General features: G+C 39.7%; 1 protein-coding gene across 4 annotated transcripts in view; it reads left to right on the top strand.

Annotated features, from left to right (window-relative positions):
• Positions 1-23,523, top strand: part of LOC146424743 (transducin-like enhancer protein 4) — a 99,722-nt gene that overhangs the window by 32,784 nt on the left and 43,415 nt on the right. For 3 of the 4 annotated variants that reach the window (XM_085043360.1, XM_085043359.1, XM_085043358.1), the window contains exon 6: positions 7,569-7,643. The exons of the other annotated variant lie outside the window; for it this stretch is intronic. In XM_085043360.1, coding sequence (XP_084899486.1) covers positions 7,569-7,643 — 75 coding nt within the window. The remainder of the gene's footprint in view (positions 1-7,568; positions 7,644-23,523) is intronic. 4 annotated transcript variants of the gene reach the window in all.

Below are 23,523 nucleotides of genomic sequence, written 5' to 3'. Positions count from 1 at the left end.
ATTACTTACTACCTTCCATCCTTTTATGTTTTTGTGTATTAAGGGAATATAAGCAGAAAAATGAACCTCACTGTGAGCTAATTTCTCTGAGCATTAATTTTCTCCAAATTGTGATTTGCTGGTATTATTGTGAGTGCATTGTAGATACTTTAAGAGGCACTGGGATTTGGGGGAGTTGATGGGAGCTAGTGAGGGAGCTTCTGAGAAATTGGCATGTGTGAAGTAAAAAGAAAGTGTGGTTCATGAAAGGAAACCTTGGGTTCATAATGGCTTCCCATGTCCACCTCTCTGAAGTAAAGGGACTGGAGACTGAGGTCTGTTGGCACAGGTTGGTGTGCATTAGTTTAGCATGTGGATTCATTTCAATACAATATGTGGCTGTGAAGTCAAAACTGGAAGGTGTATTTCTGTGTATTGCATCTGTAAAATGTCATGCCTGAGAACATGATGTGACTATTTCTCCTGGCTTTTCAGTTGTTACATAAAATGCCAGTGCTTTTCCAGAGAGCTGCTTAACCTGCTACAAATGAGGGGCTGTGTGCTCAATGTTGCTGTTCAGCTAATGTGCTGCACGTGTGCCACATGTGTGCATCTGTGTGTGCTTGAAACCAGAGTAATGCTAACAAAACTAGAACCTGACAGTGTTTGTGAGTGCCACTGTACTCCCTGCTTATTAAGATGGATTTGTGGAAACTAAATGATATGTAATGTTCTAGCTCCATTGCTGGAGGATCATAATCCAAGTCCTGCATGGATCTAAAACTGGTTTTCTCTTTGACTGCATCAGAGTCTCTATGTGTAGTTACACGATTTTATTTGCTGCGCAGAGATACTATACCATATATAGACAGCAGGGAAGGATTGAGAGGGGAAGTGTATAAAAGCTTTTCATGTGTCTTCACAGTGCAACTGACGGTGACAGTTTTTGTATTTGGCTTAGGAAAATCTTGATGATCATTTGACCTCTTCTAATAAGAATTCATATTTAAATCAGTCTATACTGGCATATGCTGATGTGTCAAAAGAGAACTGGGCTTCATATTTGAGTATGCTGTTAGTCTTGGTTTCTCTCTCATTTGTGTCTTTAAAAAGTGAGTGTCTTAATGGAAGTCTCTTTATTTCATCATCTAGATTAATAGAGAGTTGAATTGCAGCATGCTTTTGCTGTTTATGCATTTTACATACAGTCTAATTGTGGAATAGTGGCTGAAAAATGTGATCCTGCTCCTTTATATTGTGCCTGAGGGAAAAATGAACAAAATACAGTGGTTGCATGCACTGATGGCAACATTATTGCCTCATAATAGCATCAGGTTAACTTGTCTTATTGCTTGTTAACTTTGTAAGGAATCAATGGCTTGTGATAACTCACTTAGAAGTAAGAAATTGTGGGCAAAATCACTAGAGATCTTGTGAAAAGGATGCATTTATAATACATCACCCTACTGAGTACTGCTGTCTGCTTTGTTTCAGGGGGTAATCCAGTAGAGCATTCAGTAAATTCTCCAGGCCTCAGTCAGTTTTACTGTGCTGTACATCATCTAAACATATATTAAAGCAAAGTTTCTAACCTGCCTAGATACACAGTCAACTGGTACCTTGTTTTCACATTTATTCCAGTTTAGGCAGACTGTAAAAAACAGCAGCAAGAAATACAAGCTTCCCATTTTCATAGGAAAGAGTGGTTCTGTGGTCAAGATGTGAGATGGACCTCAGGGGCAATGTGTGTTCAATTTCTGCTGTGATTTTGGGCTTCCTCTGTTGCAACAGTCATTTTCCACCTCTGTGTGATACTGTGAGATACCAGTGTGCTCAAAGTAGTTCCTATTGCATAAGATGAAAGGGGTGCCTGCAAGGGTGTAGGTTATAGTCACTGAATTAATTTAGTTTTGATCTGCTGCAGTTGGTATAGATAGTTCAATGTTCCCATGATTGAATGATCTAGCCAGTACAGTGTAATTAATTTTGTGTTTATGGTCATAGACAGTGCCTCTGCTAATTTACACTTCTCAATTAAATTAACCAGCTTCAGCATACTTTCCCAGCCCTGTGGCTTTCAAGTTGGGTCTGGTTCCTGTCTGCTCAAGGTGGTATGTGTGGCTGGTTGCAACCTGTGGCTATGATTGTGGGCTAAGTGCTAAATGACCTCAAGTGTTGGATAGTGGCATTTGTTCAGTGTGTCTGGAGATACTCATATATCATAGTTATATTCTTTTGAGTAAATATTGACTGTGTTTATATTCATGAAACACACGCATGCTGGCTGATGTACAAGCAAATACTGCGGTTGTGGCAACTTGGAGCTCAGCACTATCTGCAAAAGCTACTTGAGAAGCCATATAAATGTTCACGGTATTGATCCCTGTCAACTTAAAAGCCTCAATGTAAGCATTTTGTAAGGCTGAAGGAGGCTGTAGTAAACTTTTTTTGTAAGGTGCACTTTCCCTTCCAATTGCCAGTGAACTTGCTAATAACAATCTAGGTGGGTTGTTTTTTAACAGGCATCTTCAGTTCCTGTGTGTACACATTAAGGTGGTCAACTATACTTAGTGTAATAAGCGCTGGCATGCATACCTGTAAACAAACATCAAAAGAAAATTCTGCTTGTGGTCTTCTCTTTTCAGACGTTTTAATATCAGTGGATGGTTTTCCTTTCAAGAGATTGATGTAGGCCATAATATACTTGCTCTTCTTTGAACACCTTCCCTAGAGGTGTTCTAAATCCAGTAAATTTGAATGAGGAGTGTGAGATCCATTATATAGAAGCAGAGCAGGAGTTCTTACATAGTGCTCAAAAGGAAATGGCTTTTGGTCTGAGATGTGAGGTTGAACGGACAAAATTATTTGCCTCTGTCTTAGACTTGCCCCAGACTAGAGCTAAACAGTAAATACAAGGATGCTCTCAGAGGTCTGTAATCCTTCTGCCAAGGAATGCATCTCATTAGCAATTTATGCATATATTGCTAACAATCTTCTTACATTTTTCTGAAGTAGTTATTATGTTTGTCTGAGTTAGGGTGCCTGGATGCAATGGCCTGACTTGTCCCTTTTGGCTTTTACAGTGTGTGCTCTACTCCACGGTAAATGTGTATTTGCTCTCCAATTCTCACTAGCTTTTTTGGCACAGGCTTGTCTCACTATGTTGTCTCTAGATTGGGCTTATAGGAAGGGCAGTGCTGCTGTTCTTCAGCAAGACCTGTACTTCCTCTAAACATATAACAACAAAATAATATGAGTAAGGAATAGCAGAGCCTGTTTGCTTCTTCAAAGTAAATTGTTCAGGGAGTTTTGCTTTGGATGTTGGTTGGTGATCCTGAAGACAGGCTGTAATTAGGGGTTTTTAACACCAGTGTAACTGTGTTCACGCCTGGGGGAATTTTGGCCACTGGGTTGCTGTCAGCACAGCTCCCCTGTCATTGGGAGCTGTGGAGAGCTCTGACATGGTATAAAAAGCCCGGGAATTTTCCACCATGCTGCAGTGCCTGTGCATAAGCCAGGGCTAGGTGATGACTGTGTGGTGAGACAATGTGATGGTGAAAAAACCTGCATTCTTCTTGCGGTCTTTTTAGCTGTTGCTACCCTCTGTAAGACTTAAAAGAGGTGATTTTCCAGCACAAAGCAAGTGCAGACACACCGCTCATTACAGAAAGCAAAAAGGGGAGAAGAAGCAAGACAAAAAGTTAGAAAGGAGAAACAGTGCTAGTCTGCATGACAGGTAGGACAGGGTATTGAGTTCATTGCTCTGGTATGTTAAATGCAGTGCAAAATACTGTTTTCCCACAATCAAAAAACCCCCAGGTCTGTCATTTGCTTGTGTGCACAGAGCAAGGCTAGCATTACATGTGTGTGAAAGTTGCAGCCCTGTGTCTATATTTCGTTGAGAAAAAAGCAACCCTTTTCTGTTGTTGCTGTTTTTACTTGGCTGTAAATTGCTACATGATCACTAGACAGACAGGTGGATGTGTACGGCTTGGTTTTAACATAATGCTGCTTGTTGCTGGTGTGCTGGCCCAGGAACATGTTCAGGCACATGGCAGGTGTTGGAACCATCCATCTTTGGGTACCCGCTCAGCCTGGGCCAGCCAGCTGCCTTCCTGTTTAGAGGGCCTGTGGCTCCCTGCCTCTCACCTTGTGCTTGGTTTGCAGTGGGGCCCTGGACAGGGTCGGGCTCCTTTACTGTGTGTAGGGATGCCCACTCATTCCTACAGCCATGGCTGGTAAAGTGGAGTCCCCAGCCCGACTCAGTTTCAGAAGAGCTGAGAGCAGACAGCTCTTCAAGCCCTGCATGGGCTCTAAAAACCCTTCATGGGCTTTCCTGTGATTTTTTTCATTTAAGTGTGTGGTTCCTGTCTGTAACTTGAAGTAGCCCCAGGGCATGCCCCCCATGGGGTTTTTGGGAGCTGAGGAGGAGCCTGCTTGATTGCTGCAATGATCTGGAAGAGATGGAGAGGCTAATTACAGACCATTTATTTTGAGTCTTTTGCATACGACGCCACTGAAGATTAAATCAATGTTAAAGGAGCTAGCAATAGGAGAGTTTTAATTGTCTCTACTGTACCTAATTTAGGTTCAATGTTACTAGGCCCTTGGGTTTTCTCCTCTCTGTGAAGGCTTGATCCCAAACCTATTAGAATCAATGAAAGATGGATTGTGTGGCTTCTCGGCCAGAAATCTGAAAGTGAGGTTTTGGTAGTCCATTCCTTTACTTTCTCATCCTCTCACCTAAGAATGAAATAACATTTTTGCCAAATTCTTCTGAGAGCTATTCTTTATGTGCTTGCTGTAAGGAAACAGAAAACACTCCAGCTTTTGTGGAGTTGACTTATTTTCCAAATCCTGGATGAAAATTGGAATAAGTTCTACAGTAATTTTTACAGGTTTAAGGCAGCTTCTGTAGATGCCTCAGAAGTTTTTTCTTCTCCTGGGAGCAGGATTTAAGTAAATTGATGTTGCAGTAGAGCACTCATATATACAATAACTTTTTTTACCTCAATGCAAAAAGCATTGCCTGTGAAATGGTAAGAAAGAGAAGATGACTATAAACTTCTCAGTAAATTATTTTATTTTAAAAAGAATGAATTGTTTTAAAAACTGTTCTTTTGTGGTTTTTTTAATGGCTCGATGAAAAATTCCATGACCCATTTTTGGTGTGAATGACCTCCACCAGAAAATAGTGATATAATTTTTATAATCACCCCGTTGACATACAGAACTGTGTGTCACCAGGCTTTCAGCTACGTAGTTGATGAAAACTGTACCTGTCCTTAAGAAGTGATTACCTGGAGATGATAACACTTTGTCAGAAACTTGATGCTTGAATATAATTTCTTTTTTTTCTGGTATCTGTGGTAGTGATACACTGGATTTTTAATTTTTAATTTTTTTTTTCTTGAATACCAAGAACACATTTGCTCATGTTCAACCTCCTTTTTAGTCTTCACATTGTCTTCTTATAAGTGGCAGATTTGGTTTATATTGGCACTGTAGTCTTACAAAACTCCAAATGGGACTGCTATAATTCTGGTTTTGGCTATGAAGTAGCACTATGCTACTTGGTCTCCAGTCTTTTCCTTCATTTAATTCTTCTTTGCTTAAAAACAAACAAGCCCTAAAAACAATTTTTCCTTCCAGGAGTGTTTCTAAATTACCACCTTCATTGTTTGCATTTATCTCTTTTTCATAGCTGGAATCAGAATTTCTTACAGTGTCGTGGATTAGGAATGGCATTCCCCAGTTTAGTGTTCCCACTAAAAAAGAAAACCATGCAGCCACTTCCCCCACCGTCTTCCTCTGTCTGAGACAAAAGGCAGAGATTATGGGTGGAGATTAGAGCAATTTACTGGAAACAGCAATGAGATAAGAAAACAAGCAGTAACAGCCACAATGCTAATAACAAAAATGTGCAGAGAGAGACTGATTTGCAAGCAAAATCGTTCACCAAGCCTAGGATCAAAAGCTAGTGAAAGACAGACTCTCTGGCTGCCATGCCTTCCTGAACGAAAGCCATGCCCATTTCTTCTGGAAGCCCAAGAGTCCCTCAGTTCTACCCCAAGCAAGGAGGGGAAGTGGTATAGAATAGCCCAGACACACCCTCACCTTGTGGCTGCTGTGTAAAAATTTACTCTGCCCTGGCCAAAACCAGGACATACAGTTATGGGTGGATTTTTGTTTTTCTTCGCGCTGAGAGCTTTTATGCAAGAGAGCTTATAAGTGAAAATGCTATGCTTGTTTGTGTGTTTCTCTGAGAATTGTGGAAGCTGGGTCTGCCAAGCCCCCAAAGTAGCAGCACCCTTTTTTACAGCTTCATTCCCCAGTGGGGCTTAGGGTGCTCCCTGGGGAATCCCAATGCTCTTCATCTAACTCTTGTGTTGGAGGTGGTCTTGAGGATTTGGGTCCTCATCTTATTTTATGCAGCTTTTTAATTCTGATAAGGATGCACAGAAGGATTTGCTGTACAGGATGGTCTGTACCTTGGCTCCATTCTGCCCATATATACAGCCATAGAAGGCCAAACTTGGATATTTAAAGGGATCTTCTCAACCTTTTCCTTAAACTTTGTGCCAAAAAACATCTAGATGTTGGTTTTGATACAACGCTAATGTTTCATTTTCCTGGTTTTAGCACCTCTCCAGATAGTCAAGATCTCCCTCCTTGCTCTGTTCAACCTGTGGCTGTAAATCAAAGATGTCTTTCAGTGCAGATCACACAACCTACTTGCAGTTCTCCCTGACCCCTCCTTGTAACTATTTGTTCTGTGTCATACTGATTTTGCAAGGCTGCCTGTGAAGATTAATTTGCCTCTGGTGAAAGTCTGAACAGGCATGGATTTGGGGAACCTTATTTTGTTTGTAGTTAATGTTTTCAAATAAATACCAGTGTTCAACATACAGTAATTTTGGATTTACTGCAGGAATACAGTATCACTCAAACTGAGATAATACAACCACTGAAGCTTGTAAACTGTGTTGTTAATTAGACCATGTGTTTTTGATGGACTTTGTAAAGCTATTAAAATTTACATGTTGGGGATTGGAATAATTAGTTCTCTTTCACATGTTTGACAGATTCGTGAATGTCATTTTAAATTTCTTTCTTATGGTTGAGCTGCTTTGAAATGTACCTAGAAGGAGAATCTGTATATTCCTCAGTGGTGTGGGTGCCATGTGCTCGTTGATAAGATATACCTTTCTTTTTCAGAATACTGGGGTTTATTCATAAAGTTTTCATGGCTGTAAGGAAAGTGGCTTACATTTGAAGATGCCATTTAAATTCAAAAGCTGACTGTGCTGATGAACAAAAGGAAGACAGTTTCCCATTTAGCCAGGTTGTACAATAGCTCTTCGAGAAGCAAATGTGTAATTCCTAGCATGTAATGGCGCAAAAGTAAAAATCCTCCATTTATGTATATATTTTTGCAGATCAACACACAATGTGACTTTCTATTAGAGAACACTCATTTCAGATCCTGCATGTGTTGGAAAATCAAATAAAAACAATAAAAGAAAGAATCTATGCTTAATAATTTAGAAAACAAATAATTTTGTTCTGTTTCTGATCTTCATTTATAGCACCAGCAACAAGTGGTGCAGGCTGTGGAGCGTGCCAAACAAGTGACCATGGCAGAACTGAACGCAATCATTGGGGTATGTGGTCTTTCCATTTTAGCTATGATAACATTTGTAAATAGCTTTTCTTTTTTTTTCTCTCTTGCATGAACTCATTTCCGTCAGGTGGGCAAAAGCTGTGGGCAATGGTGAAGTTCAGTAGCTTGCTTCATCTTCATAAAAACTGGTTGCTACCTGAAGAATTTTCCTTGGACTTTACCAAGAGGACTAATGGTTTAATTAATGTCTGTGTTTTATCTGTTCTCCAAATCAGGCTCAGTATTGGTTTTCTTTGTTTTTGTTTGTTTTTCTTTTTCTTTTTGTTTTGGTTTTTTTTGTTCTATTTAAATAACATTGTTTCCTTTGCAAAACACCTGCCAGTCTGCTTCTGCAGCCACCATAACATGTAGCCTTGATATGATACACTGTTATTCCCATCCCTGCTGCACACATCTTCTTCCGTGCGTGCTCAAACTGAATATTCATCACGGGGTTTTTTTTTTACATTAAAAAATAGCTGGTATTTAAAAAACAAACAAAAAAACGCACCAAACCACCCACCCATCCAACCAACCAAAACACCCCCACCAAAACAAAAGAGCCTAAACAATCAAAATCGACAACAGAACAGCTCATCAACACTTTGCTTATATGTGTCCTGCTCGTAGTAATCTGCAGATATAGGTGTGTGGAGCCCCTCTTGTAAAACCTTTACTGCCAGTGGTATTAGCACAGTACAGAGATTTTATAGGTGTGGGCAGCCACAGTGTTCATATTTTTTAACTGGAGAGGACAGACATAACAACAAAAGCCAGGGCTGTTCCTACTACATAAAATAAAGGTGAGAAGTCATAGCTTAATAGCACATTATTCTCTTGTATAATTATGCAGCTGGAGCAAGCAGTTGTTTAAGTTATTCTAATGAAGACACTACAACTGTACTGCCTATCTTCTGCGCCCTCCCAAATGCGTTTTCTTTTGTGTATAGATGATACATAAAAGTATTTTCCTTTCTTTTTATTCAGTGTATCAAACACACTTTGAAATGCTAATTATTCCATTTACTTTCATTAAAATTCAAATTGCTGAATGAAGATGTGGATAAGGGTCGCTGAATAATCAATCTGAAGTGAAGATATTGCTTCAATTATGCCTCTGTCTTTTAACAAGGAAATCAGGACTTTCTGATCATTGCTGACAGTAGTTTAGAGCAATGGTCTGATTGCAGCTTGTTTTTGATAGGCTGTTTCTAACTCTATTTTGTATACCTCTGACCACAAGAAAGTACTGGTAGTCAATTAGAAATTATAAATGGAAAAGAGTAACCTTTATTTCCTCTGAAGTGCCCGTTAGAGAAGGGGGTGAATCAGAGCGCGTCGTGTAGAATCATGAATAACATTTGTTGTATGTCTTTTACGCTCCAGTGGGGAGAGTGGGAAATGAGTAATTTCCCAATTAGTTTTCATTACCTAACCAAAAATATTGCCTTCTACTAACATTCTTTGCATAAAGTAAGTAGCTAAAGGTTAGCTTCTTTGTTAAAGAAGCTTTTATATGTGTCTACTGCATGTGCATTCTTAGCATGTGTGTGTAGGTGCATGTATGGTTTTGTATATATGTGCACATGCATGTACTTCACAGTCTACCTATGCACATTTTTGCCATTCATCTTTGTTTGCATTAAAAGAGACTGCAAAATGCATTTCAATTTCTAGTAAGGAAAGCAAATGTACAGTGTGTGATGTTACAGATACCAGCTATTGCACTCGTTATTTTAGTTTATCCTTCTTTCATGAACCACTAAATGCACAGAATAAAAATAAACAGACAAGACACTTGTCTGGGACACTGGCAGTAATTCTTCCCCCCACCGGATAGAAGTAAATTTTCTCTTCTGCTGTCTGAATTTGTCTTTTCATGTCAGTTGAAATTCTATTGTCTCAAACTTCTCTAAACTGTCAGACTTTCAGGTTTGTGCATTAAAGTTGGCTAGCCCTTGCCTCTCTCACAAGACTGATTTTTACCGTGCTCTACTGCCTTTTCTCACTTATCTGTTTTATATTGACTTGGGAGATACTGTGTGGCCTCTCATTAATTTTAGAGGAACGGGAGCAATACAGACTGAAATTGAATGCTCATTAGGTTTAAAGAGAAGTAATGTCATGCAATCTTTCAGACATTAATTTTTTTTAAATGGAATAAATAGGAAAGGTAGTTATCAAATAAGCTTAAGTTCATGTTGCAAGAATATCCACAATGTTACGTCTGCACTTAGAGAGATTTAAAGTCTGAAAATGTAGCATGAGGCTAAAAAAGGCTTGTCATACTTAGTAAAATGAACACCCATAAAAATAAAACAAAGAACATAATCAGAAATCATGGCTTTATATGTATCGATTATGTTGTCTTACATTATTTTTCTGTTTGGTAAGTCTAACACGGTTCATTTTCTTTTAACCCTGTGGTATTTTAAAAACTGCCAATGTTTGTATAACCCATTTAACTGTGTATCAGGCAAAGACAGAAGCAGTATTTGAGTTTCAGAAGTAGAATTGTAGCTTAAGGGTCTCTCTGTTTTGAGGGGATCCTATTTGGTTCTCCTCACTCATGCTAAACTCCCTTGGTTTGAAAAGAGCAGCTCTGGGTTTGAGTTAAAAGTGGATGCTACCAGAATGGAGTGTGGCACAAGAAAGGAATCAAAGATGCACAGACCATCTCTCTCTTTGTGTTTCACATGTATATATTTTTGTATGAATGTGCTCTGATTTAATGGAATCTGATGAAGCACCTTTTAACTTCGCAATATTATTCTATCTTCATTGGTAAATGAACCAAATCACTGATCCGTGCAGTTTAAATGCAAAATACTGAAGTGAGCCCGGAACCCAGAGAGACTGCCTTTTCTCCTGACAATAAACTAGTTATGTTTAATGGAATGAAACACAGTTATAATGACTTCTTTTACAGGTCATGTTCAGTTTAAAACTGTTGACGGGCTCAAACAAGTTAAATATCATCTATCATCTTCTGGAGAGATGCAGTAAGAAAAACTAAGCCAAAACTGGGTACATCATAGGCGTGCTGCAGGAGGACTGTAAAACTGCAGACATCCAGACTCTGCATCTGGTGCTTGCCGTGGACAGTGCGGTGGAGCATTCTTGCTCAGGGCAATCTGTAGTGCACATCCAGAACTGCTTTCCGGGTTGGATGTTCCAGGATAAGCAGTGTGATATATCCAGTTGATCTTGTCATGTGTCATACTGCTGTGTTTTTACATTAGAATCTGCAAGATTGCGCTGTTGAAACAGCACGCAAATCATAGCCTTAAATCAGTAATATGATCTAATTAGAAATGATGTTTTCATTTCCTGTATTAATAAATTGAGTCATCTAACTTTCTTAAAATGTTGGGATTTGTTTTCTTTAAACCATTACACTATGCAATTGGAGCATACTGTGTAAGTGTGGTTACATTTTAATAAGGGAACCAGGGAATTAACTTGTAACTTTTAAAGAAAATTTTATCTGTTTAAAATAGTAATTTTTCAACTGCAGTTGGGTAGTAAGGCAGAAATGAAGGCTACTGCCTGTGTGTCTGCTTATCACATGGAGAGAGATAAATGTACCAAAAACTTAAGAACAGGTATGTGATGGTGTTCAAAGAAAATGCAGTTTAGCACAAGAAATGCTGAACCTCAATTTTTAGCAGTGACATTTTAATGATAGGAAGTCTGCAAAATTATTTGCCATCAATTGTGAAGGCAATAACAAGCCTTGGTGGTTTTTCACACCCTCTGTGTTAAGTGCTTTCAGAATGACAGCGTAAACTGTGTTGGAGAACTCCAAGGAAGTAAAACTGATTAAAATGTTCATGCTTGAATGGTGCTGATGGAATAGTTCATTTGGACTTTCGCTACCTCCTGCAGCTCAAGCTGAAATATTAAAATTCAGTGAATTTAAATCTCTCTCCCCTCAGCTCAGGAAAAAAACATTACATTTTAATAGGTTTTAAACTCATAATTCATTGGTTTGGAGCAGCACTATTAAATCTATTTAAATATTACTTGTATTACTAAGGAAATGATTGAAATAATTCTTTTTCTTTACCATTCTATACATCTGAGTGAAAAAGAATGGCTTTGGTTTAATTTTTAAGCATTTTGTTTTATTATGCCTTCTTTTATTATCTTCTTAAAATATAAGCAAATGGCAGTTACTGGAAGAAAGGACTCCTTCTGTCTTGTCAGATATAATTACCATGCTAAAATGTTCCTTCTTAAATGCACTGTTTGTCACAATTTCTGCCCTGCATTTGAGGCCAAGGTGCTTGTTTGACCCATCTCAAAAGGTGTGTAATTTTTGGTTGCTTTCAAGAGAGTGATTGTTTTACAGCTGTGGAGAACAACAGCTGTTTAGAAAATAGGCATGGAAGCCTTTGAAAGCAGTGCGGTGCAGATAAGTGCTCACAATTTGAAAAGTTGGCCTCAGTGCTTGCCATCATTTCTGTGGTGCCTTGTCCAGGGCTGCAGACACCAAATGCTGCTTAACATGCAGAGGCATCTCCTGCTCCTCTCAGATGGTGGATTCTTTCTGGCTCATGTGTGTGCAGGTGCTGTGAGGAGGAATGAGGATTTTCTGCTTGAACCAATACACACAGTTTTGTATGGACAAGTCATTCCTTCCCAGTGTGTGCATTCTGAAATGTCAGTGTTGGGGAGGATGGGCAAGGGCAGTTAGAGCAAGTGTGTTGTAGCGTAGGTCAACAGTCGCTTGTTTCTCCAGCCCTTCTGTATTGCTCGTTCAAAGGGTGTGTTGAGCAGTGGTTAAAGCTTAAATTCTGTAAAACAAGTTGGTAATCTGCTGTATATTGTACACAGGTAGTTACAGTGGGAAAGTGACAGGGGAGGTTGACTTAATGGCTATATGCTTTGAGTTGTGTTTATTTGTGTACCCTAAAGAAATGTTGAAATTCATTGCTCCCCATTTAATTACTCTTGTTCGCTGATTTTATTCTGAGTGGTGATATGGTCCTGCAAATATTTTCATCCTGTGTAGTGTCTGAAAATGATTTGTGGAAGGAATCGCTGATATAGAAGGCTTTTGGGTGTGCACTTTTGGTTTGGAATTATTCACCTGAAGTCTGGCTAAGTTAAAGACACACTGTTTTTTGGTTGTAAGGAGTTGTTTTGGAGGAATTTGTCATATTCTTCTCTTATTCCCATGTACCAGCTTCAGAGAGAGCCTAGAAGATGAGGCCCAATTAAAATAAATCTCTTTTCTATGCAGTACTATCTTCATTTAAAGAAACCGAAAATTATCTTTTTAGGGAATTTTGACGGAATTAAGTCATTTGTAAGTAATTTCCAGGTTTGCTGAAAGAACACATTCCGAGGATGGATTATTTTAAACATTGTTGCTGCACTTTGAGTGGGTTGCCACTGTCTTCCACTTTTTGTCCTATTTTCAGTAGCTGTGGTAGCTACTTGAATCTATATTGGTCTGTCACTATATAAGCAGTCAGTAGCATTGCATTGTGAAGTGCTGACCACTTACTGCATTGCACTGGTGCCAGAGGCCTTTGCTCATTATGCTTAAGTAAATGCATATGACGTGAGTGTTGTGGTTCACACACTGTGTCATCAGACAGAAGAGCTGACTTTTACCTCCACGTTTCTCAAGGTTTTACAAACCCTGGTACCAAAGTTATGTGGCTATCATATCTTTTTTTTGTTTTTTAATGAGGATTAATCAGTGCAGATATGAAAAGTCCTATGGAGAATTTTCTTGGTATTCTATAGTATGAACATTTGCAATATTTTATTTATGACTTAGATTTGTATCGTTTCACTTGACACACAATAGAAAGGAGGCAATACTTGAGTGGATCAGTTAAGTGTTTGCATTTCTTCAGGCAGGTAGATAGTTCTTTTCATGTCTTCAATCTTAAATGTAGGACAAAGCAAGAGCTCTAATGCTTAATTGGGATGGACACTAAAGTACTGCATTAGTAGAATAGTTCCAAATGTTAAGGTCATCCATACAGATGGAAGTTAGGAGGTCTTAAATCCTTACATTGTCTGATATTTCAGAATGTTTAATTTTTATTTGCAAGGCAGTTACTTGTTTACTGTTTGATTAATTTTTCACAGTCGTGTCCTCGGTATATGAGGACACACATCGCAAACACTGATGAGCTCACTCAAGTACTGTTTGTGGAACAGGGAGGTTTTACCTTTGAAAGAGGCTGACGCAGAAAGAACAAGTGGTCCTTCCGTAGTCTTGGGGCTGCAGCTTAAATCCAGGTGACTTAAATCCTTGTCAAGACCTTCCTTTATCAAAGTTGCTGTAACTGGGAAACTGCACTAAAGCAAAACAAAACACTTAAGTTTCAGTTACCTGACTAGTGGGCACTGCATTAAAGAGACAGAACACTATATCTCTCAATGAAATCTGCTTGGAGAGAGAGAATGGTATCCACGTGTCCTAACACTTGTGGGACGAGGCTGCTCACCTCAGAGAAAAGCAGGCATTACACTCCTCTGCACAGGACCCCAGACGGACCAGAAATGGCAGTCTTTAAAGACACAGAATGGGTTGGAAGGAATGGATCAGTCTGTGCAACCCAGGTTTTTATCCCAACCAAAGACAACTGAAATCCAGCACAGTGTGGTACTTGTGTGTTGCAAGTGTGATGAAATGTAGTGTTAGCACTTAAGAGTTAAGAAACCTTTGCTTCTCAGTAATTGCTGTCTAGAAATTTGACTTGGTAAGGACTGACTTTAAAAAATGCATTAGAGAAATGTATGTGTGAGATTGTATGCTGATACTTTTATGCTGATACTACGTGGCTCTGTAGCTTGTGAGGAAGCTTAGAAGTCAATTATAGTTGCCACATTTAAAAGCTCTCTTAACAGAATTGCTTATAGATTCAGCCACTTGAATCTCTCGATGATCAGTGGCATAGCTTAACTCATAGCTTCTATTGTTTGATTCACGATACATCCCAGGCAGTAATTTTCTCACTTTTTAGCCCAGGGTTTCAGAAACTTTTCACTGTGGTGACCCTAGAAGATCATTTAGAAATCTGCTCTGCAGAGCATAGATATTGCTCTCATTTCTAATGAAAAGGACCAAAATTTACAAGGTCACAACGGAGATGCTGGCTTTTTACTGTTAGTCCAGCGGAGAAAAAAAATCTCTTCCCAGTGTCTGTGGGTAGGACATCAGTGGAGCATTTGGTAAGTAAGATACCTGAACCAGTGCACACCTACTCAGTCAGAGATTAATTTTGCCATCTGTTTATATGTAGCAGAAAACACCCATTTGCTGCCATTGTTATTTTTTGCAGTGGTCTTTGTGAAAAGGTTTTGAAGCAGAGGTTTGGTATGTCGAGGTGCATATCACACCACTGACGCTCCTCATGGCAAGACCTTGAGCTTACTTGGATTTGTATTTTCTGCCTTCTCTGGCAGAAGATGTGGATTTTCTTTACCATAGATAGAAATTGATGGGGGAGAAGAAAGAAGAAAGTTTTAAATTGCATGATTTATGCAGGAATTTCTGCTCTTTATTAAATGGTAATAGAAGGTGATTCTGAAGGGTTTAATTCCACCTCCACCTCCAGTGTGAAATTGAGACAAAGTCCTGCAGTCAGAAGAAGGAGCTACTAAACTCTAAAATTCTGTGGGAAGGTGCACTTTGCTTTTTTCAGAGAACTAGGTTTTCCCCTTATTAAGATTCTTGTCCATTTTTTTGCTGTGAATCTTTTATTTCTTAGTAGGTTGTATTAATTTTTTGTCCTCTGTCTATGCTGTTTCACTGAGTGAAAAACAGCTTTAGGAGTGGAAGGGAGGACAAGTGGTAAAACCTGTATCCTGACAGATGTTCCCATATATATGATTAAGAACGGAAATGTGCTCTGCATATATTGCCTTTCATCCCACAATATGATTTGGGAGATGACTTTTTGTTCCTAGATCACTTAAAAGATCTTGGAAGCAATTTGTAGATATATGATTCTGATGGTTTCTTTGTTATTTATGTAGGAGCTCTAAATGCTCCTCTTCTGATTAATGACAGCTATTGATTTTTTACCTTCCCCCCATGGTTTTCTCAGTAGAGCTTGCTTTCATTCTGCGGAATCGGCGTCTTTCAAAGACAGAAATTGCTGATTCGTAGAGATCAAGTAGTCTGGCATTTGATTCTTTAAAAAAAAAATTAAAATTGTTATTATTATTATCATCATCGTTATTCTCTCTCCTTTTTCATTATTTTTCATTCTTACTACTAGATTTTTATTTAAGGTCTGTATTCATTCCCCTTTGTGAACAGACACATCTGAATTTTCTGGTAGATCAGTTGCATCTGAGTATTTAGAATTTCCATTAATCTCTGATATGTTTCACAGAATCACAGTTTTTAATGTTGGAAAAGACCTCTAAGATCATTGAATCCAACCATTAGTCCAAAACCACTGTGTTCACAATTAAACTATGTCCCCAAGTGCCACATCCAGAAGTTTTTCTGAGCACTTCCAGGTATGGTGGTTACACCCCCTCCTGGGCAGCCTGTTGCAATACATGACCACCTTTTCAGTGAAGAGATTTTTCCTAATATCCAATGTAAACCTTATCTGGCACAACTTGAGGCCATTTTCTCTCATTCAATAGCTAGTTGCCTGGGAAAAGAGACTGACTCCTGCTGCACTACAACCTTCTCTGTTGTAGACAGTGATGACATCTCCTGAGCCTCCTTTTCTCCAGTCTAAACAGCCCCAGCTTCCTCAGCCACTCTTGCTCCAGACCCTTCACCAACTCTGTTGTCCTCCTGTGGACATATTCCAGCGCCTCAGTGTCTGTCTTGAATTGAATGGCCCAGAACTGGACACAGCACTCGAGCTGTGGCCTCACCAATGATGAGTACAGGTTAATGATCCCTTCCCTGGTCCTGCTGGCCACACTATGTCATACACAAGCCAGGATGCCATTGGCCTTTCTGGCCACCTGGGCACAGCTGGCTCATGGTTAACTACTGTCAACCAGCACTCCCAGGTCCTTCTCCACCGAGCCACTCTGCTCCCAGCCTGTAGCACTGCATGGAGCCATTGTGACATGGTCATGTTGGACCTTACATGGCTGACGAGCCTTGGCTCATCAATCTGGTCAAGAGCCCTCAGTAGAGCCTTCCTGCCCTCCCACCCAACCTGGTACCATTGCAAACTGACTGAGGGGGCACTCAGTCGTCTCGTCCAGATTGTTGATTAAGGTGTTAAACAGCTATCTTCAACACTGAGCCCTGCTCTGCAAGCTGATTCACCGACACTCTGGGCCCAGCCACGCAGTCAGTTTTTATCCAGCAGAGAGTGCACTCATCCATTCCATAGGAAGCCAATTTCTCCAAGAGAGTGCTATGAAACAAGGTGTCAAAAGCTTCACTAAAGCTCAGGTAGACAACATCTACAGCCTTTCTGTCATCCATCTAGTCAGTCAAGCAGGATGTGCCTTTCACAAACTCATGCTGGCTGTGCCTGATTCTCTGATTGTCCTGTATGTCCGTGATGGCACTCGAGATGATCTGTTTCATAACTTTCCCTGGCACTGAGGTTGTGTTGACAAGTCTGTATTTCCCTGTATCCTTCTACTGGCCTATCCTGTAGCTGAGTCACTTCTGCTAACTTCCAGTCAATTGGGAACCTCCCTGGTTAGCCAGGACTGCTGGTAAATGATGGAAAGTGGCTTGGTGAGCTCTTCCACCAACTCCCTCACTACTCTTGGGTGGATCCTATCTTGCCCTGTAGACTTGGCATGCATCTAAATGGTGTTAAAATGCTGCTGAACATTTCTTCCTGGGTTATGGGTGCATCATTCTGCTCCCTTCCCACCTCTCAAAACTGGGTACCTGAAGGACAACTGGTCTCATTACTAAAAACTGAGACAAAGAAGGCATTAAGAACCTTGGATTTTTCTTCAAATTTTTTTAAAATATTTCATTTCTCCCTTCATCCAGTAAAGAATGGAGAGTTTATTTAGCCCTTCTTTTGTTGGTGATATATTTGTAAAAAGACTTGTATTTCCTTTTTTGGCAGTAACCAGATCAAGTTCTAGTTAGACTTTGGCCCTTCTACCTTCTTCTAGGTTGTGTAACTTCATGATATCCTTGTAAGTCCTCCCAAGTTGCCTGCCCCTTCTTCTGAAGTTGATAACTGCTCTGTTTTCAACCTGAATTCTATCCAAAACTGTTTAACCAGACTGGTCTTCTTCCGTGTCTGTTGGCACATGGGGACAGCCTGCTCATGTACCTTTTAGGATTTTCATAAAGTACATCCAGCTATCCCGGGCCCTTGTGTCCCTCAAGATTGCCTACCAAGGGGTTCTGTCAACCAGTCTCCTAAACAGCTCAAAGTGCCCTCCAGAAATTCAAGGCAGCAGTTTTGCTGCTTCCCTCCTTCTCCCAGAGCTGAAAACTCAACCATTTTTGATTGCTCTACTCAAGATGGCCTCTGACCACCACCTCTCACACTAATCCTTGTCTGTTCACAAACATGGGGTCCAGCACCAGCCCTTGTTGCCTCCTTCACCCTGCTGTGCCAGGAAATTGAGGAGTCTTGAGGAGCTTCTTGAGGAGCCTCCTGGACTGTTTCCTCTCTGTTGTGATGTATTTCCAGCAGACATCTTGTAAGTTGAAATCCCTTCTGAGAGGAGGTGCCTGTGATTGCGAGAATTCTGCCAGCTTCTTGTAGAATATTTCCTCTGCTTTTTTTATCTTGGTGGCCTATAGCAAGATTCCCAGCAGGATATTTCCTTTTACTGTGGTCACTGAAATAATTTTCCAAATGATCACTCTCCCTTAAAAGAGTAAGGGTAGTAGTTTGTCCTGCTCTACATCAGTACCACTGTTTCTCTGTGCAAACCAATTATATGATATATATCCATAGAGCTCCAGAACCATTCCACTGGAGGAACTGCTGTATGACTCTCTTTGTAGGCTGTTCTGCTGTATCTTATCATCACATCAGAAAAGCTTTTTTTTTTAAATGTCTACCACCAGGGAGACAACAGTACAAAAGAAGTACAAATAGTGCAGATCACATCAAGGGTGCAAGCAGGCATGATAGATAAAGATTCATATAATCTTAAATGCACTCATAACTGTGTGTGCCAAAGGATTGCCTGTGCTGGTCTTCAAACCATTGGCATTGATACTGTGTACTCTTGAGCCATTGTTTTTATGTCTTTGTTTCCTCTTCATCTTGGGTTCTGTTTTATCTGTATGCTGTCTTACTAATGAGTCACTCTGAGCAATCAACCACATCTAACTCATTTCAAACACGTAGTAAAGCTATTTTATTCAGATTTTTTGAGGTCCTCTCCCAGCAGTATTGCAGGTATGAGTAGTGAACATGTATATCCGTAAAAAAGAGAAAATACCTTTTTGAGACATTAGCTTGTTAACATTAGAAATGTCTTCAGGTCAAAGTTGTATGTTCAGGTTGTTTGGGTAATGGCTGTGACTTTTCGGGGTCTGTAAGAGGGAAAGTGGTAGATTACTGCAACACAGAGCTGCTTGGAAAGTATCCAGTAAAAACTTGAACCTCTTCCAGGAAAATAGGCTTTGAATGTGCTGACTATAACAAGAGAGCATTCGAAGCTAATTTGTTAGTGGGTTTGTTATCACATTTTTCTTTAAGGTTGATCTCTTAAGATGCGTTGGGAAAAGAATTAAGCTAAGCATTAATATTTAGAATGGTGGTTGTAAAAATTAGTGTTACTCAGATAAAAACCTTCAGCAAATCCTTTTTACCTATTTGTGTAGACTTTAGAGTTATTTCATTCCTTACTCTAGACAGCGTAGAAGAATATACGGAAAAGAAAATACCATTAGTAGCAACCAGATGTTATCTTTATTTGACAAGTGTTAATGTGTTTTGAAAGCTTTTCTTCAGGTTTTTACTACTCAGCTGATTTAAATTATCATCTTCCTAAACTTATTACTAAAAAGAATGCAGTCTTCTTTTTTGGCTTCTTTCTGATTGCTGTGTTTACCCTGTGCTCTTACATTTTGTGTGTGTTGAATGTTCCTTAAAAACATTGCAATCTATTTTGTAATTCCATAGGGTGTATTTCTTAGTAGCTAACTGTTGCTGGTTTTATTTTCAAATAATTCTGGCAAATTTACAGCATCATAAAGTCTGCTTTTCCAAGTTTCCACCTATTCCGCATTAATGCTGAAGATGTATGCTTGACTTTACGCATACTGTAGTCAACTGTGATGGGGTTGTCTAAAGTTAACCACATGCCACACATGCTAAGAGTTCATAAATAACGTGACCAAAGAACCAATTGAAGAGATGATGGAGAAGAGGAAGACAAGGCATTATAGCAACTTAAAAAAAATTATGTGGTTGCTCAGTTGGCTCATTTTCAGGCTCTCCTTGCAAGTTTTTAAATTGTGTCAGATTTTATGGTCTAAATTCATGCTACAGGCAGAAACAAGTGTGAACATCCTTCCACAGTGGAATATTTCTTCGTGTGGAGAATATCTGTCAGTTGTCTTACTCCTCCATATCTTTGGCATTTTGATGACTAGAGGTGATCACCTTTTTTTGTCACTTTGTGATAAACTAATCTAATGCCCAGTGGGCTAAGGAATTGACCATTTTTTCATAACTTTCCATTTAACCAAATAGCTGCGTGCAGGCCACCTGATGGTCACCAGTGATGCCTACAGGCAATGGAAAAATAAGGTCAAGCTGTCAGTGTTTGGTATTTGAATACAGTAATTTTGAATGGTTTGGAAATGGCAGTCAGAGATGTCACTTTGTCTTTACCTTATTGACTAAGCATGTTACCCAAAAGCACTAATTATGTCATTGTATGCTTTTATTTCCTTTTCCTCTTCCATATTCTGAGAGCAAAAGCCTGGTCGGTGTTTCACTTGAATTTGCTTCCTTTCTGGTTTTGGACCAGTGCCTCATTTTTGGTGTTCAGCGTTGCTCCTTTTATTGGAGAAGGTCATAGTGTTTCCCATACTAGTGCAGTCCTAGTCCATTATCCTCCTCATTTTGTTGAAATTTTACTCCCACCCCATCTAACAGAATGCAACAGTATTCCTGTGTAGCACAGGCATGTGGGGCTATGCTGGAATTTCGGGTGTTAGCTTAGACGTATGTAAAAGTCTGTTTTTCATCCCAAAGGGTTTTTTTTCTGCTGCCACAGTGTGACTAAATGGCACCAAATTTCTGCTGTATCAGTGACTGAGACTTTGTCACTTCTGAAGCCGTGTTCTTATCCGATTTCAGGTTCCCAGCATTTTTAATGGAAGAGCTTCATCTCTTCAGAAAAGCTCCCTATGGCAGGAAGGCTCTGGGTTTGGTTTTTTATTCCCCACTCTCTGTAGTTATTTTCAGAGCTCTCTGCAATTCAGCTTGCAGTGAAAACACATCGATTCTTGGCCAAGAGGGACTGAGGCAACCCACCTGTTCTGGGTGATCTCAAGCTGCTAGGCTACTACTCTTAAAGACCATGTTATGTCTGAGAGTCATTAATGATATTCAGTACATCCAGGCTTCAGTCTGTGCTCTTGTCTTGCTGAGCTATATAGAGATTCCCAACAAAGAGCAGTAAAAAAAGAGGATTACATTCACAGTGCTGTTTTCTTCCAGCTCTTTGGAAACCATCCTATATCAATAGAGGAGGTCATATAATGCAAATTGGGCTGGTCGGTAGGCAGGTCTGTATGGATTGTACAGTAGTGTGTAATAAGTGTCCCTCTTTGGTTGACAGAGTAATAGTTAATGAGGGGAAAGCTCACTGCTGGTATTCTCAGGCTCTTCTCAATGTCTTTGCTTTCAGCCACTGGCAGATTCAGGCACAGGTCTTCTTGCAGTGGTTTATAGCACATTCTCAAACAGGACTGGGGAATTCCTTGTTCAAAACCAGATAGCAGAACAGAGATTATTTTTTCCATCATTTTTCTTTTGCTCATTCTTCTCCTCCCTCCCTAAATCAGGCATGCCTGTTGTGAGGCAGCCCCATCTGAACCTTGAAGCTAACCAATACACTGTTTTCTCTTGCTTTGTTTCATTGTAGTTAATTTAGTATACTGAAGAATGAAGTATACTGCCATAAGAGCATCAAGCCAGCAAAGGGGGTTTGATGCACTGTACAAGAAGGAACACTTGCTGAAATGACATGGATTCACAAGCAGGGAGAAGATTGAGCCTTTTCTTCTTCTTCCACTTGGAAGAATGTTCTTTCTGGGTTTTTGTCTGTTTGGTTTTGGTGTCTGCCCTCCACACTCTTTTGTATTTTTATTCCCCCCGTACCTTTCTTTTAGATCATTGCCCTCCTTTCCCTGGCACTGGTCTGGATTAGATGACATGTGTGTGCCACTGCCAGTCTGATTCCACTGCATGAGGTTTATTTCCAAAGAGAAGAGAAGTATCTGTACTTTTAGGGTGGGGTGTCAAGGGAGGTATGTGTGCAGTGTGCTGCAAGGCTTATCTAGTGTGCTGTGACTTGTAGCCTTTTGCTTTCAGCTCACCCTTATGTAAAGATTCATGCTAGGGAGGGGAAGGGAATAGTCAAGTGGACAACAGGTCTCTTGATTAGGGAGATGGTGGCAAGGTGGGAAGTAAATTTAGGTTCAAATAAAAACCAGATAAAGTAAGGTCTCAGGTTTTGGAAATTAGAAGTTTAAAGTGGAATGGTTTTATGTGAAGCGAGTTAAGTTTTTGTTTCTTCTGAAGTTCTGTATACAGACATGCAGACGGGAGAGAGCAGTTCTAGAGGCCCTAGGATTTGATTTACCCTGAGCAATAGCTGCTTGAAAATTAAATGATGATTTCAGAGGTAATCTGGTTATTCTATGAACAGAAATTAGTTGGATGATTAGTGTGTAAGCCTTAGACCTCAACAGATCTCTCTTGGGATGAATTTAACTAAACTTTTTCAACTATTTGGTTTTTGTTGTTGATCTGTCAGGTTTTTACTCCTGCCTTCTCAAGGAATAGCAACAATCTATCTAGCCCACGGTGGTTAGTATAGCACAGAGCTTGATGCAGCCCTGGTTGAGGTCAAGCACTCCAATTCGAACCTCTCAAGGGCTTTCTCTATGTGTTGCCAGTGTACTGGTAAAAATGACTTTAAACTCTTGTCAGTGCAGTTACTGGTGCATGCATCACAGTCCCACTCAAATAAACCTGTCACAACACAGAGTCAGCAGCTAGAGAAGAGTACAAGGGCAGGCCTCTAGCTTTTCATTCGAGCATCACTAAACGTGCACAGAGTGCCCAATTATTTCAGCATTATTGAGCAAGCCTACAGGAGGACCCAAGCCTTGCTACATTAGATTTTCTTTAGTAATTTGCTCAAGTACCGCTGAGGACACTTAAAGGGCTTGAAACGGTGGCTGCAACCAGTTTCCTTTTCTGGATTGTTAATTCAGGTTTTCTCTTTCAAATTAACTTTCACTGCATGCTGTGCAGTAGCGCTGGGAGAACTGTTTAACACTAATTTTCTCAATTTTCAGCTGTTTTTTTCATTATATTACTGCTTTTACAGTTACATATGTTTTGATTAGACGTGTTCATGGTGGGTTTCTACTAGAAAGAGAAAAGCGTGATACCTCTGTCAAAAAAATAAAATCACCTAAATGGTAACATTCACTTGCATTCTTTTACTTTCTTTTCTTTTTTCTTTTATTTTTTTACACTTTTTAATTTTCATTGTTGTTGTTTTCCAGTTCAGTCTGAGGTTTACTGAATATGTGGTGTCCAAATATATGGACTTTTTAAGGCACCAGGATGTTAGTGAGCATTGGTATCTTGGATCAATTAGATGCACTGGTTAATCTGATCAGTCATGGTTGATGTAGATGATCAGTTAAACAACCCCCAGCTCCCTGAACAAATTCAGCACCT

The sequence above is a fragment of the Lichenostomus cassidix genome, chromosome Z (assembly GCF_008360975.1).
Source record: "Lichenostomus cassidix isolate B80296 chromosome Z, HeHo_3.0, whole genome shotgun sequence".
Taxonomy (NCBI): domain Eukaryota; kingdom Metazoa; phylum Chordata; class Aves; order Passeriformes; family Meliphagidae; genus Lichenostomus; species Lichenostomus cassidix.
Note: the sequence above shows the minus strand (reverse complement) of the source record. Positions and strands in the feature narration are given on the sequence as shown.